A 15,882-nucleotide genomic window follows, 5' to 3' on the forward strand; every position below is an offset into this window, starting at 1 on the left:
TCATTCATCATAGGTTCTCACATTTACCCTCCAAAAACGCACTTCACTTCAATGCATAGCATTACATTTTCCGGATTTCTGCCTTATAAACCTTTCTTTGCAGCCTCAAATAGCTGTTTGTATGCAAATTGAGTAATTCGATCTATTTCTGCTCACTCCATCTAGGAGGCAGTGCAGCAAGAGGAGGCTGCTTTTCAATAAGTCAGGCTCCCACTGAGGACCCTCCCCCCACACAGTCCCAAGTCTTGTGCGGCACCCCATATTCCGTCATGCTTGGGATGCGCGGGCCACCTTTTTTGGGCTTCTACTTAGACAGCTGTCAAAAAGACCTGTTGATCCTAATAACATTAGGGTGGGATTTGTGTCTGCTTCTTCCAACCTTTGGCTTTTTTTTTAGACTAGCCTCTCAGACATTGATTTGAGACTTTGTCAATCACTTTTTGGCAGAACCCAGTGGAGTGTTTCCCTCCCACTTACCACTATTGGCTGTTTGGGTGTATGTTTGTGCTTGCAATTGCTTGATTGAATTGAACTAAATGAAGGACTCTTTTACCTCTACAAGTCTCCCTGTCAGTGCCTCGATGATCATTCCATTTTGTGTTTGCTCCTGCAACTCTCCAACCCCTGCCCTATGTGTCGCTGCTTTTGCTCTCCTCCCCCTGCATCTTTCCCTTGCATCATGAGCCTCATTGTCCCACCAATCTGTCACTTCATGTTCCCTCCACCTCTTGAGTTTCACTCTTCATTCTTCCCTCCCTCCTCCAGTTCCCATGTGTCTGACTTTTCCCCAACCACTACTCTAATATGTTCTTTCCACAGCCATCATTTCCACCTCCAGGCCTGTTCTCTCCCAAACACCGTTGATTCCAATTCCACTTTTACTCCCCCTCCACCCTACCTGAAATCCCAGTCCCACAGCAACATATACAGGACCGTGGGCAGGCTGACCGTTCTGGCAATGTTTGTTTCTCATAGAAACAAAAGTCAGTCTTTTGTTCTCTGAGAACTCCTTCGAACCAAAAACACTGCTCTTTTTTTAATATTCAACCAATCGACCTAAGCAGATGCACGGAATAGAAATAGAGGAAGAACCTTGAGGATAAGGCACCGCTGCTATCCAGGGGAGCAACTGGTTGTTCGCTTTTATATTTTTGTTTTCTAGTGTTTTATCATTTTAATTCGGCTGAAGCCAAAAACTGGAAAACCTAACAGTTATGTCCAGTACAAAACCCTAAGGTATCCTAATGTCAGAGATATAAATAATGTTCCAAATTTTGATATTGTGCAACACGCAGCACAAACTAGTCATGCACTGAGTGTACCTTTTCTGGAGACGAAAGGAGGCCTTTGACAGAAAAGCTCTACCTACATTAGATTCACAGGACCCAAAACGTCAGTTGTGAAACTCTCTCCTGAAACTTGTATATTTCAAGGACTATATCCCACCTTGTTCTGGGACTTTGTCACTGTATTCCAATTAAGTTACTATATATCATGTTTACAGGACCTACTTTTCATTTGCCTATGTCCTTAGTTTCTCCAATAAGGGAGATTTGTTGTTGTTTGTCTTCAATCTGTGCATGCTGCAGAAGTAGCTTGCACCCACACTTTCACCAGCAATAGACCCACTTAAGATTGTCAAATTACAGGAGTAGACAAGATGGCTTGAAAGCAGGTTGGGACAAAAACATAAGTTGAAATGACACAATTAAAACACCAAAAGACTTGGGCCCTTATTATGAGTGGCCTCTTAATTCCAGTAGGGCCAGTAACAATCCTTTTTGGAATTAAGACATGCACAGGAACACCTAAGATCTCTTAAGTTGTCAATGTGTTGACACTTCAACTCAATTAATGTTAAGCTGGGTCAATTCATAGGAATAGGAGAATCCAGTGATCAAATACTCAGCAAAAACCATTAAAGAAAAATGTGCACAATTAAGTGTTTCCAGTTCTCAATTTTGCATATGTATTCAAATATTAAAGTTTTCATTACAGAAAACAAATGTTAATCATAAATGGGGAATTAGCATAAGTCACATCCTGATAAGAAATCCTAAATACAAAATGACCACTTGTGACTAGCCCTCTCTATCTACATCAAAATAAACAGCAGCCCTCTGTTCTGAACTGAGCTAGCAGAGTAGAATAATAATGAGAGCAACGCCTCTCCAAAATAAAAAATAGTACTTTGAATTATGCAATGCAGCAATGCAAAATGAAAAAAAGATCTCAAGACTAAAGCCCTGATTGCTAGTGTGGCGGACTTACCGCCGCAGACCCGGCGGTAAAGAGCGCCACATTACAAGTACGGTGGTGAAGCTGAAGCCAAATCGCCACAACGTTGCCCGACCCGTCGTGTGCATCGCACCGAAGCGGCTGGCGGTGAGCTCTTCCGGGCCGGCGGCATACCACCAGGCTTCTCACGGCGGTCGCCCCACCACGAAAAGCCTGGCGTAATGCACCCGGCGACAGGAATACCCATTCCTGTCGCCAGCACACGCACTCCCACATATCCACACACCTCCATATACCCCCCACATGTCCACACACTTCCATGCACCCCCCTGAATGCCCACACACCTACATGCACCCCTCACATGTCCACACACCTTCATGCACCCCGCAATCATACACACAGCTCCAAGCACGCACCCCCCACTCATCCACACGCATACACCCCCCACTCATCCGCATGCATGCAGACACACACACCCTCCACACACACATACATGCAAACACGCTTTCACGCACACCCATTCTGCTACATATACATGCACACACCACACACATGCACCTAACACCCCCGAACACCCCCCCATTCGGATGGTCCTCTTACCTGTTTTGGCGAGGTGGTCATCCGGGAGGGGATGGGTCTTGGCATCTGCCAATGCCAGCACCGCCGTATAGGACACCACTGCAAAGTATTATGCATCGTAATACGGTGGGCAGAGTCCTGTTGGAAAGGCGATGCTGGCGGTGGAACCTCCTCTGTACCTCTGTCAGCCAGGCCGACGGGGTCACATTTCCACCCGTAAACTGGCAGAAATCCATAGCAACTCCACATTTGACGGTCTTTGGACAGCCAACACGGCGGTCTGTTGGTGGCAGCGGCTTCAGCAGTCTTGCAAAAAGACCACCGAAGTCATAATGAGGGCCTCAATGTCTAAATTACAAAAAAAAAGTCTAAGGAAATAAAAATAGCAAAAGCAAAATGTCTAAGCAAAAATCAATTTGTGACATATTATATAAAGACAACTTCATGGCATGTCATTAGGTAGAGATGTTGTACTAAATGTTACTTGCACAGCAAACCAATCAATCTGTTCATTTGTAAACCACCTCATTGAACAGAAACATCAGAAATGCAACTTAATACAATGTACTGTTACGCACCTTCATAACAGTGAAAGTAGGAGATTTAGCACATTAACCTTCAAACTGGTTCAAATTCTTCTTCGTGGCTATGGAAGCTAAAGATGCACATATAGAGCAAGAGACGCCATAGCTACAGCTGAATTTCAATGTTTTTCTGAAATGCTAATGAAAAGCAATGCTGCACAGTATATGAACAAGCACTTTCATCAATATGGCCTAGTGCAGCCTGGTTACGTCAACTGAACCAAACCTATATTATGCATTATTTTTCTAATGGAAAATTCATTTTCAATAAAAGTCCACCCTAGAAGGAGCAATTACCACGGAATCGGTAACTGAGTAATTCCTCTGGTAATTCCTAATTTCATATAACATGTCAGAACATGAGGCAACTTTAGAAACTACTTATTTCAAGTGACATGAATATACAACCACTACATACTAGTCCTTTTAGATCTCTATGTCACTATCTATACAGTCTGTCACCCAGCTCTTCTACATCACTTTTATAATCGTGTTAATGTTTTAAATCGGTTGCAAGGCTAAACCTAAGCTATATTGCTATGACAATTCAGTTAGCTTTAAAATAAATTAGTGTGCCTAGTCAGCCTACTAATTTCAGTTGGTTAGATCTTTTTGCCCTTTTGATCCATTTTTTTGGCTTTATGTTTAATTGATAAGCTGATGATATCCAACTGACTATGCAGTTGGAAATAAAGCAACATCAATCCAATAGCATTCTCAGCCTTGGAGAATGGATGAGAGAGAACATTTTGTAGCTCATCACTAGTAAAAGCAATGTTCTAATGGTACAAGGTTCCCCCAATATCTTTTTCGAGCAGTAGTGGGTAGCTTCTGTGGGTGCACTGCATTTCTTTGGACTCAGAAATCGATGCTTTATTTTTGGCAGCAACCAATCCTCACGAGAGCAAACCCTTCATTTTACCTCTCTATGTTGTTCTATTACAACTTTAAACAAAACTCGATGAAAAATTATACACCTTGTTTCAGTGCATTGCCATGAAACTAGTCCAGGCAGCTATCATCTTTTGGCTGGTCTACGACAACTCACTTTTTGTCCACTCAATACCTTTTAAAAAGCAACAGATAATAAATGCAGTAGCAAGATTAGTGTTCTGTTTCAGAATATGGAATATGATCTCATCTGATTTAGCAAAACGTCAGTGGCCCCTGTAAGGTCCCCTCTCTCAAATCTTGTTATGGTGCCTATGCTGCGGACACCCGGTAGTTCAGCACCAGGGACCTCACTTCTTCACAACAGTGGTTCGATAAATATGATCAGATACAGTCACTACAGTCATCCTTGGCTTCCCGATTGAAGGTGCCCAGGATATGCCATGTAAGAGCAGGCTGCAGTGCATTGTCCTTTCATGCTACACAGTCATGGATTTAGTTGCTGTTAGCAATCACAGATTAACTAATTACACTCGAGAAAATGATGGCTGTGCTCCAAGTTCCCCACAGCCATGGCCAGAATGAGTCAGGGAGCAAATCACACTGCCGTGCTCCAAAGGCTCTTTCTCTCTGCTGGAGCTTTCCTGAGAAGACTTGGGTGGTGCTTGGTACTTTTTCCTCTCTGGCACACTTTCCCTTCCTGGAGGATGTAGGATCCTAAAAAGGGAGGAATGACATGCATGCCACCCCTTAGCAATCTACTCCCTCTGCACTGGTCCTCCCTAAAGACTATTACAAAAAATCTGAGCTTTGTGAGCCGCTTTCTGCTAACAAAGGGGGACCCATCCCACCACAAGTTCCCTGAAGGTCCCCGGGAGAAATCACTGGACATACTTAAGAATTTCCCATGCTAGCAGTCCTATGGACCCACTGGGCTTCCTCAAAATAAGCAGGTCAAAGTAGGGCTGATTTCTTTGACCCAGGATTTAAAGAAAGTTGCATTTTGCACATGGTGATGGGTTCCTGAATTCAGTCTTAACAATGTTTTTGCATTTCTGGATCCGATTTTAAACTCTCTGCCTCTGATGACAGAGAACTAAGGACCTGTCCTGCCCGCTGACTGTGTACTTTCATAGCCTTGTGTTGCTGCTCCAGCATCCATCTGCCTCCTTCTAGTGGTGGTGAATCACACAGAGCCCAAGACATGCAGTTCTCTCGTGGCCTGGGGCCTTCCTAAGTAGAGCCATCTGGCCCTCAAAGCAGCCTACACTCCCTGCCTGCATTCCATAGCCCCCACGGCCTCCTAGCCACTTACAGGTTAGCTGTGTTCCCAGCACAAGCCCTGAGATCCCTCTCCAGAGGTACCCTCCACAGGATTAGTCAACAAAAGTTCCAGGGGAACCCTCTCCTCCAAAGTCAGCAAGTGCAACGTCTACTGTCTCCCAGTGAGAGTGGGAAGGCCGGCTAAAGGACATACAGGTTCCAGTCCCTGGCTAAGCTGAAGTCAAACGTCATTGGGTCCCTCTCTTCAGCAGGAGACAAATGGCCCTGAGCTCTTTTCTTCAGTAGGAGTTAGGAGTCTTACTTCTAGATCGGCTTTTTTCTTCTGGTGTTTTTTCCCATAGATCCCAGAAGATTTTCACACCACTCCCTTTGTGCAGGTGTTTAAAAAGTGAGGAATTCTCGAAGGTATGCCACATCTTCCATCCACCCCTGATCCATTCTTCCTGCACTTCATGATAAGATTTTTCAATATAACAGAATCGAACACTTGGTAAGCTGCAGCGCCTCTATAACATTTAACTTCCCCTCTAACTGACACAGCAAACTGGCTTCTTCTCTCTAAAGCTTTGATGGAGATCCCCTCTTACGAGTGGTGCCAGAGGGCTGGCTGACTCCCTTTGTTTCTATATGGCAGGGCATGCAAAGGCCTGTCAATTTTGTGGGTGTTAATAAGCCCATTCATAATTCTACACTACCTTATTCATCTCCCAGGAACAGACGTAATCCCCTAAAAATGATTGAAATGAGCAGGAGAGGCTTTAATCTACTTTCTGGACAGCAGGGTCATTAACCTGGGCAAGTATGGTAGTTCAGAGCTCTAATTTCTTTAGGCACTCTGGACCATTGCTTATCCATAGCTATTAATGATAGAAGAAATGTTAGGTTAAGCTGATGTGAAGTTGTTTTTTAGTTTCGCTTTTGCCTAGTTTGAATACAGTAAAGCACTACAGACGTACAGTATTGTCATAATGAAATAAGGATATTTCCTTTTAAATGCAAAAGGGCTGTACATACCTTAATTAATTTATTAACCATCCCATCAGTGATAGACTGCACATGGGGAGATACTAGGCTGCGTTTGCTGTAGTTGCATGTAATTAAGTGTAATCGGTTCTGAGCTTCTTAGCCCATTATTTTAAAAGGTTAGCACTGAAGTCCACTTACTATAGCTTGGAGTGAGTGAGAGTTAGAAAGTGAGACTCACTCAGTTCCGGGATCCAAAAATCAGGTTTTCCAAAAGCAAAAACATTGGGAGGGGTTAAAAAGGATCAGCTTACATTTCTGACATAAACACAGTGATATCAGGGTATTGTACTGGGTTCCAAATGTTCACCCTTTTGTCAACCCGACAGCACTCAAAGGTTTTCTAACTGCCCAAGAGTTTATTAAAGAAGGTGAACACCAAGACAAACATTCGTGTAGTTCAAGAGAACACATACAAAAACTCAAATACTAAAAGAGCAACAGCTCAAACTCAACAAAAGTTGTATTTTTTAAGAAGAGTGTTATCTGTTTCAGGTGTTGATAAGGTCCATACGTCCCACAAAGAATGATTTGTGTAAATATTGTGGTAATGTGGGTCTCTTTCTTGAGTTTTTCAAAGCAAAAGCAGAATGTATCTGCTTTAATTATAAGTAAAGATGAGGAGGTAGATAATAATTTCCATTGGAATCCATTGACCAGTTACAGATTTCCAAAAGCAGAAAGTAACTGATTTGCAAAAAGGAAGGTGACCACTGCCTGTTTCTTTTTAAGAGTTCCCAAATGGAGAACAGGTTCCATTGAGGGCTTGGGCTGTTTAAAAAAAGAAGTTACCTTCGTGGAGATACAATTAGGTCTATGGTTGTCTGCAGGACACCATTCCTAGGTGTGTCTGTTTATCTACCTTTTTGCGTCCTGTATTATTTGTGAAAAGAATACTATCAGAAAGTGGAATTGAATCAAAAATTGGACAGTTAAATACAATACTTTTTATCTGAAACAGTAAGATGATGGACTTCTTTGATATATTTTCTTTCAGAGAAATATGAATTATGTACTAATATTACATAGGTCAGTTCACAAAATCAGTTTTCATTTCCAAAAAGTTGGTGCACATTTTGAAACCCCTTTTTGCAAATAGAATATTAGTACGTCAGGATTTTGATCACAAATACTTTTAACATTTATACAAAGAGAATTTGAGTGTGTGCTTGTCTTACAGAATGCAATTTATATTTAAACCTCTGTCAAAACACTGCCAGTGCCAATTTATTAACACTCATCATCAGCCTAGTTTGTTAACCATTAATACCAATAAATAAATACATTAATTAATTGGTTTCATTCACTTATGGCTTGTGTGTACTACTTTCTGCCACAGGGACTGAACACAGCAAAATGCCCATCCCATCAGTGAAGGACAACAATCATATCAAGCTTTTTCTGGCACAAGCTTATCATTGTCTCTGCGTGCTTACCAAATTGCAAACTTCATTATTTCATTTTAATGTACCTGTACAATAATCAAAATAACTCATCATTGTAATGTTTTAGAATTATTGGTCAGCTAGGTTGATGTAGGACTAATGTGTGGGTTCTAATAATAGATATTCATTTAATTCCTATTTATTAGGAGTGTGCTACTTCTGTAAACGGGACTTGCTTAGGCACATCATAGCTGTTGAAAAATGTTTTCATACAGTGATGCCCTATAGTGACATCTTTATGCTGAACCTTGATCTCAGAATCCTGTGTTGGATATGGAAACCTTACTTAGCTTGGTAAATCTTGATCTTTTTCTCATTGATGCCATGTATTGTAAGTAGATTGCAAAATTTCAAAACAAAAAAATAGTATTGGTTGCTCAAATGTGAAGAAAAAGATCTTTGTTTTCTAGGTGTTGTCCATACAAATCCGCCAAGGCCTGCAGTCCCTGATGACGACATTCAGGCGAATTTGGAAAGCTTCAGCAGAACCACCTCTGGGGGCTCTTTCGTTGTGAATTCTGTTCCATCAACACCTCTACCTGATATATATCCTCCATCTAAAATTACTGACCTTGAGGCCCGAATAGCAGACCAGAAAATAGATTTGTCATGGACGGCACCTGGGGGTGATTTGGATGAGGGACAAGGTGTGTTTGCTGTTTCCTTTCATTATGAGCGTCCTGTTTGAAAACAAAGCCTCACATACTAAGCATTATGTTAAGGGCCACAATGACTCCAGGTTTTCAGGATAACTATTGACTATACTGAAATTATTCACAATTAGATCAATTGAATGTACAATTATCTTATCTGGATAACCTGCAATCCTATTATAATTTTAGCTGTCTAAAAGCAGTGTAAGATCACCCTCCACTAACAGAGTTGTTTGATAAATGTAGGACCAACCGTTTGGTGTGGTAGGGGCAGCCTTTGGTCCCAAGAGCAGTTGCTGTTTCGACGCTGGGAGCCAATTTGGCAAAAAAAACATAACAACATGCATGAGTAGTCATGTAAACCTCTGCATTTTTTTTATTTTCAGAAGATACAATCCTGCTTTGTATATATGTGTGTATGTATATTGTATGTATGCATGTTCTTATGTATATTGTATTCCTAAAGATACATCTAGCCAAAATGCAGCAAAGCACTTTACATGGTCAAAGACATTCATAAAGTCAATGAGTAATAGGAGAGGAAGCTGGGTTGAAGGCAGTTAATGCATTGAGATATAGTGTCCTTTAAAGAGGTGAGTCTTCAACTATTTCTAAATTGAAGCAGAACTGGGTCGATCCTGACGGATACAGAAATTTTGTTCCAAGTACTCACTGCATCCATAGAAAACAACCTGCTGTCTGTTTTATTCTTTTTTTACACTTCTTAGTCTTTAGTCTGATGGTGTCCTGGGTGTAGGTGTGGTAAGAACCAGAAGAGATGGCTAGCTTGTCTGCTAGAAATCGGGAGTGCTGGTGGTGATGGATTTGTAAATGATGCAGCTGGATGTGAAGATGGTGTGGGACGGCAAGAGGAGCCAATGGAGTTTCATCAGGATGGGGGTGGTGTGATAATTTTTTCAGGCCCTGGATGAGACATGCTGCAGTGTGTAGGATGCCCGTAAGGGGTGCCAGAGTGCAGACTGCGAGTTCATGGCGTAGGTATTACTACCACCCAGATGTGAGGGTACTGTGGCTTAGATAGTAGTTATCTAAGTTATCTAGTCGCCTCCTTCCTCGTAAACCGCTCCCAAAGAGTCTACCTCCCTCCGTTTCGCTCAGAACCCACTGAGATCATCTGCGGCGTACCTCAAGGCTCATCACTCAGCCCGACACTCTTCAATGTCTACATGAGCCCCCTCGCTAACATCGTACGCAAGCACGACATCATCATCACCTCCTACGCCGACGACACCCAACTTATACTCTCCCTCACCAAGGACCCCGCCAGCGCCAAGACCAACCTACAAGAGGGTATGAAGGACGTCGCAGATTGGATGAGGCTCAGCCGCCTAAAGCTGAACTCTGAAAAAACTGAAGTCCTCATCCTCGGCAACACCCCGTCCGCCTGGGACGACTCCTGGTGGCCCACGGCCCTCGGCACCGCACCGACCCCCGCAGACCACGCCCGCAACCTCGGCTTCATCTTGGACCCCCTTCTCACCATGACCAAGCAAGTCAACGCCGTGTCCTCCGCCTGCTTCCTCACCCTCCGCATGCTCCGCAAGATCTTCCGCTGGATCCCCGCCGACACCAGAAAAACCGTGACCCACGCCCTCGTCACGAGCCGTCTGGACTACGGCAACACCCTCTACGCTGGGACTACCGCCAAACTCCAAAATCGCCTGCAACGCATTCAAAACGCCTCAGCCCGCCTCATCCTCGACGTACCCCGCAACAGCCACATCTCCGCACACCTGAGACACCTGCATTGGCTCCCAGTCAGCAAAAGGATCACCTTCCGACTTCTCACCCACGCACACAAAGCCCTCCACGACAAGGGACCGGAATACCTCAACAGACGGCTCAACTTCTACGTCCCCACCCGCCCCCTCCGCTTCTCTGGCCTCGCACTCGCCGCCGTCCCTCGCATCCAACGCTCCACGGCGGGTGGGAGATCTTTCTCCTTCCTGGCGGCCAAGACCTGGAACTCCCTCCCCACCAGCCTCAGGACCACCGAGGACCACTCCGCTTTCCGGAGACTCCTAAAGACCTGGCTGTTCGAGCAGCGATAACCACCCCCTTTGTCCCTAGCGCCTTGAGACCCGCATGGGTGAGTAGCGCGCTTTATAAATGCTAATGATTTGATTTGATTTGATTTGATATGAAGTCGCTTTCTGGAAGAAATTATTTGACTTTCTTTAGAAAAGAGAACACTAGCCAGGCTGTCTTTATTTTTTAATGATGTGTTCCTTGAGTGTGAGATTGGTATTCAAGTTGAATCTGACTGACTTCGCATTTGGTGAAAGTTGGTGTACCAAGTCTTCAATGTTTATGTCATTGAGCCAGGTTTGTACTGCAACATATTTGTTGCTGTTAGGAAACATTAGAATTTCTTTCTTGATTAGGTTGAAGTTCTTGATGATGTTATAGAGCACCAAGTGGCTCTGTGTAAAGATTGAAGTTAGCAGGAGACATTGTAGAAGCCTAGGGGACTCCACATTTGACAGGGATCTTTTGTGACCCAAAGGTGCCCATGTGAGCCAACTGGTTGGACAGGTTGGTAGTCTTTCATCAGAAAACAATGGAGCAATGTCCCTGATGCATCAGGAGCTGTCTCCCAGTGCATCTGAGAAATTTTCCAGTTATCTTGTCCAAGGCCATGATGGTTGGTACAGCAGACCTAGACAGAAATAAAACTTGCTGGAGTGGTGTCAGACAGGCCTGCTAAATACATTGATCCTTCCAATGATAGTCTTATCAGAATTGGATCTGCCCGGTAAATTTCCTAAAGGCAGAGACAGCAAGAAACCAGCAACTAACTGAAGCGGCAGTAAGTGGGCATACAGGACAGCCACCAATTTTTAGAGTCGGTGCCTTTACCGCCCACCTCAAAATCAGGGTCCAAACCTCTAATTTCTATTCTGACCATATGAAAAAGAAGAGTGTTTGGATGCATGGATTAAGAAAACATCCTCCTCCCACTAAGAAGCAAGCTTGTTGACTCTGATCATAACAAGAGTGAGAACATCCCATGATCAATTGTTTGTTCCTAGTCCATATGCAACTGGCGAGATATTTCAAGAGACCTATGCCACTCAATGCCTTGTACACTGGGGAAAAGTCAAGACAATTGTTAAACATCTTTCTTTGTGGTTCACTTGCTTATACAGTTGCCTGATGAGTTCTTAGTGTCCTCATGGATGATGTGTTTGGCATTGTAGTGGGCAGCATAGCATACTGAAACATACATTCAAGGTGTTTATAGCACCATAAAAAGTTGTCATGACATGATATACAGTACAACTGAACATTGCAGGTATAAATATAAAAGCAATCATGACGGTCAAATGCTTATTTGTATCCAGCATGTGAAAAAACATCCTTGTAAGTGCAGAGTATAGAAACTCATTTATGAAACATGACATAAATCTAAAGAATGTAAATAGTATTTCTTTTTTTCTCATTTTAGCTGCTTCTTATGAAGTTAGAATGAGCACTAATCCTCAGGAACTAAGAGACAACTTTGAGAAGGCAACTGCTGTGAATGTCTCCACTCTGATACCTCTGCCTGCTGGATCTGCGGAAACATTCTCTTTTGTTCCAGAGAATCTAACCCTGGCAAATGGTACCATCATCTATTTCGGCATGCGCACCTTTGACAGAGTTCCCCTCAAGTCTGATGTATCCAACACTGCCCAAGCAGCTCTGTTTGTTCCTTCATCTGTACTGCCATCCACAACTCCACCCACGATCACTCTCCATCCTCCTACCACTACTGCCACTACTACCATTACTACCGCTACTACCACTACTACCACTACGCCCATCCCCACCACTACCTCATCAGCTTCATCAAATGACTCGAGCTCTGGCTCCTACAATGTTATTTTTCTGGTAATAATAGTATGTTCGGCCGTAGTGATTATTTCCCTAATCGCAAGCATTACCTTGTGTATTTTAAGTTGCAACAGAAGGAAAAGCAGACCTGAAACAGGACTGTAAGGATGATGACCAATGAAAATGTGTATTCCGAATTGAATTAATCACAACCACATCTGTAATTGTTTTAAAACATTTTTTAGAAGAAATTAGATTTTAAAGATTAGAAAAAGGTCTATCCACTAATTCTGTTTTACTGTAGGCAGATGTTCCTTTGGATATGGTGGATTGCGGAGAAGAACATGAACTGTTACTCTGTATGGATACAAGTCAAGGTGTGCAAACTACCTTGTTCTGCTGCGTAAATATGTTACGTCTGTGAAATTACATACAATGGATGGCACCTACAGCTACAGATGCCAGAAGTTCATTGTGTTAGCGCCACCTTCATTCGCATAGGATTGAGTTACCCATTGATTAGCCAATTCCTGGACAAAGTAACGGACACATTTATAGGAAATGCCAAACTACGGATGCCGAAAAAAACCTAAACCACATTTACAGGGGGTCTCTACATTCTGTACTAAAAGCAAAATGAAGAAGGCACTAGGCAGGCCCTTGTTTTGATCAGATCATGTACAGGGAGTGCTGAATTATTAGGCAAATGAGTATTTTGACCACATCATCCTCTTTATGCATGTTGTCTTACTCCAAGCTGTATAGGCTCGAAAGCCTACTACCAATTAAGCATATTAGGTGATGTGCATCTCTGTAATGAGAAGGGGTGTGGTCTAATGACATCAACACCCTATATCAGGTGTGCATAATTATTAGGCAACTTCCTTTCCTTTTGCAAAATGGGTCAAAAGAAGGACTTGACAGGCTCAGAAAAGTCAAAAATAGTGAGATATCTTGCAGAGGGATGCAGCACTCTTAAAATTGCAAAGCTTCTGAAGCGTGATCATCGAACAATCAAGCGTTTCATTCAAAATAGTCAACAGGGTCGCAAGAAGCGTGTGGAAAAACCAAGGCGCAAAATAACTGCCCATGAACTGAGAAAAGTCAAGCGTGCAGCTGCCACGATGCCACTTGCCACCAGTTTGGCCATATTTCAGAGCTGCAACATCACTGGAGTGCCCAAAAGCACAAGGTGTGCAATACTCAGAGACATGGCCAAGGTAAGAAAGGCTGAAAGACGACCACCACTGAACAAGACACACAAGCTGAAACGTCAAGACTGGGCCAAGAAATATCTCAAGACTGATTTTTCTAAGGTTTTATGGACTGATGAAATGAGAGTGAGTCTTGATGGGCCAGATGGATGGGCCCGTGGCTGGATTGGTAAAGGGCAGAGAGCTCCAGTCCGACTCAGACGCCAGCAAGGTGGAGGTGGAGTACTGGTTTGGGCTGGTATCATCAAAGATGAGCTTGTGGGGCCTTTTCGGGTTGAGGATGGAGTCAAGCTCAACTCCCAGTCCTACTGCCAGTTCCTGGAAGACACCTTCTTCAAGCAGTGGTACAGGAAGAAGTCTGCATCCTTCAAGAAAAACATGATTTTCATGCAGGACAATGCTCTATCACACGCGTCCAAGTACTCCACAGCGTGGCTGGCAAGAAAGGGTATAAAAGAAGGAAATCTAATGACATGGCCTCCTTGTTCACCTGATCTGAACCCCATTGAGAACCTGTGGTCCATCATCAAATGTGAGATGTACAAGGAGGGAAAACAGTACACCTCTCTGAACAGTGTCTGGGAGGCTGTGGTTGCTGCTGCACGCAATGTTGATGGTGAACAGATCAAAACACTGACAGAATCCATGGATGGCAGGCTTTTGAGTGTCCTTGCAAAGAAAGGTGGCTATATTGGTCACTGATTTGTTTTTGTTTTGTTTTTGAATGTCAGAAATGTATATTTGTGAATGTTGAGATGTTATATTGGTTTCACTGGTAATAATAAATAATTGAAATGGGTATATATTTGTTTTTTGTTAAGTTGCCTAATAATTATGCACACCTGATATAGGGTGTTGATGTCATTAGACCACACCCCTTCTCATTACAGAGATGCACATCACCTAATATGCTTAATTGGTAGTAGGCTTTCGAGCCTATACAGCTTGGAGTAAGACAACATGCATAAAGAGGATGATGTGGTCAAAATACTCATTCGCCTAATAATTCTGCACTCCCTGTATAGCCATCAAGTGGATGAGTGCTGTAGGATGAATGGTAAGTGTCCGGCTAAGAGATGTAGAAGAATGGTCTATCTCTAAAAAAGTGATAATAAACCTCATTAGGAGTAATATTAGATCAATGAGTGACATCTATGACTGGAGGAAATCTTAGGGGCACATTAATACTCACAGGATACAAGCCCCTCTTTAATGATGAGGTCTTTGTCTATCTTATGACTGTGAACTACCTATGATAATGGTTACCCACTTTTGATGCATGGGTGACTGCCACTGGACTGGAGGACCTTCTTGCATAACCACTTCTGCAGTAAATCCAAAGATGTATTTTAAGGGGGAATACATATAATAATGTATGTAGTGATAGTAATATATAGTAATACCTGCTACGGAAATTCTGTAAAGGATTAACACCATGGAGATATCAGAAATCGTTTATTGACACACAAATATTAGCGACCAACATATTTTATCCAACAGGTCTGTTCACGATCACCACTAGACTTCTTTTACTGGTTTATATACTCTAGCCTTTAACATACGTGTCATTGGTTTGTCAGGGGTTTTGGAAATCGTAATTTTCAGTATTTTCTGCAGAACAAATTCAGCTAAGAGTTTTCCTTTTTAGCACATCTAATGTATTTCTTAACCTGTGCATCACTTTCTACTACTCATGATTTTCTACTCAGCCATCTGATCACTAATATGTGCGAAAAAGTATTTTGTTATATATTGTACGCCCCAGTATGACTAATTGCAAAGCAGTTTATTCTGGGAGACGTAGTTCATCCAGCAATATCTAAACAGAGATTCACCCATTTAAAATAACATATTTTTAATATACCGAAAATCACAAAGATATGCTTTTAGATAGTGTTACGTTTGATTTTACGTTTTGCTGCTTTGTCTTGAGAATATTTATTCTACACACACATATTGGGCCTGTTCATTGTGATGTCTAAATTGCAATAGTGTTTAGGTACTTCATACAAATACTTGTCGTCTCTTCAACTCCTTGTATCCGCACATAATGAAAAACTGTAAGACATTTTTACTACCCGATTGCATCTTGAATGACGCAAGTTGCGTTTAGAAACAGGGCTAAATGTCGAA

At 42.6% G+C, this 15,882-nt stretch overlaps 1 protein-coding gene across 1 annotated transcript in view; it reads left to right on the forward strand.

The window, feature by feature from the left end:
* Positions 1–13,213, forward strand: part of LOC138293211 (calcium-activated chloride channel regulator 1-like) — a 704,166-nt gene extending 690,953 nt beyond the window's left edge. The window contains exons 13-14 of the mRNA XM_069232299.1: positions 8,456–8,692; positions 12,168–13,213. Coding sequence (XP_069088400.1) covers positions 8,456–8,692; positions 12,168–12,700 — 770 coding nt within the window. The 3' untranslated portion in view covers positions 12,701–13,213. The remainder of the gene's footprint in view (positions 1–8,455; positions 8,693–12,167) is intronic.
* The last annotated feature ends 2,669 nt before the right edge of the window (positions 13,214–15,882 follow it).

This window comes from Pleurodeles waltl, chromosome 4_2, assembly GCF_031143425.1.
Source record: "Pleurodeles waltl isolate 20211129_DDA chromosome 4_2, aPleWal1.hap1.20221129, whole genome shotgun sequence".
Classification (NCBI taxonomy): domain Eukaryota; kingdom Metazoa; phylum Chordata; class Amphibia; order Caudata; family Salamandridae; genus Pleurodeles; species Pleurodeles waltl.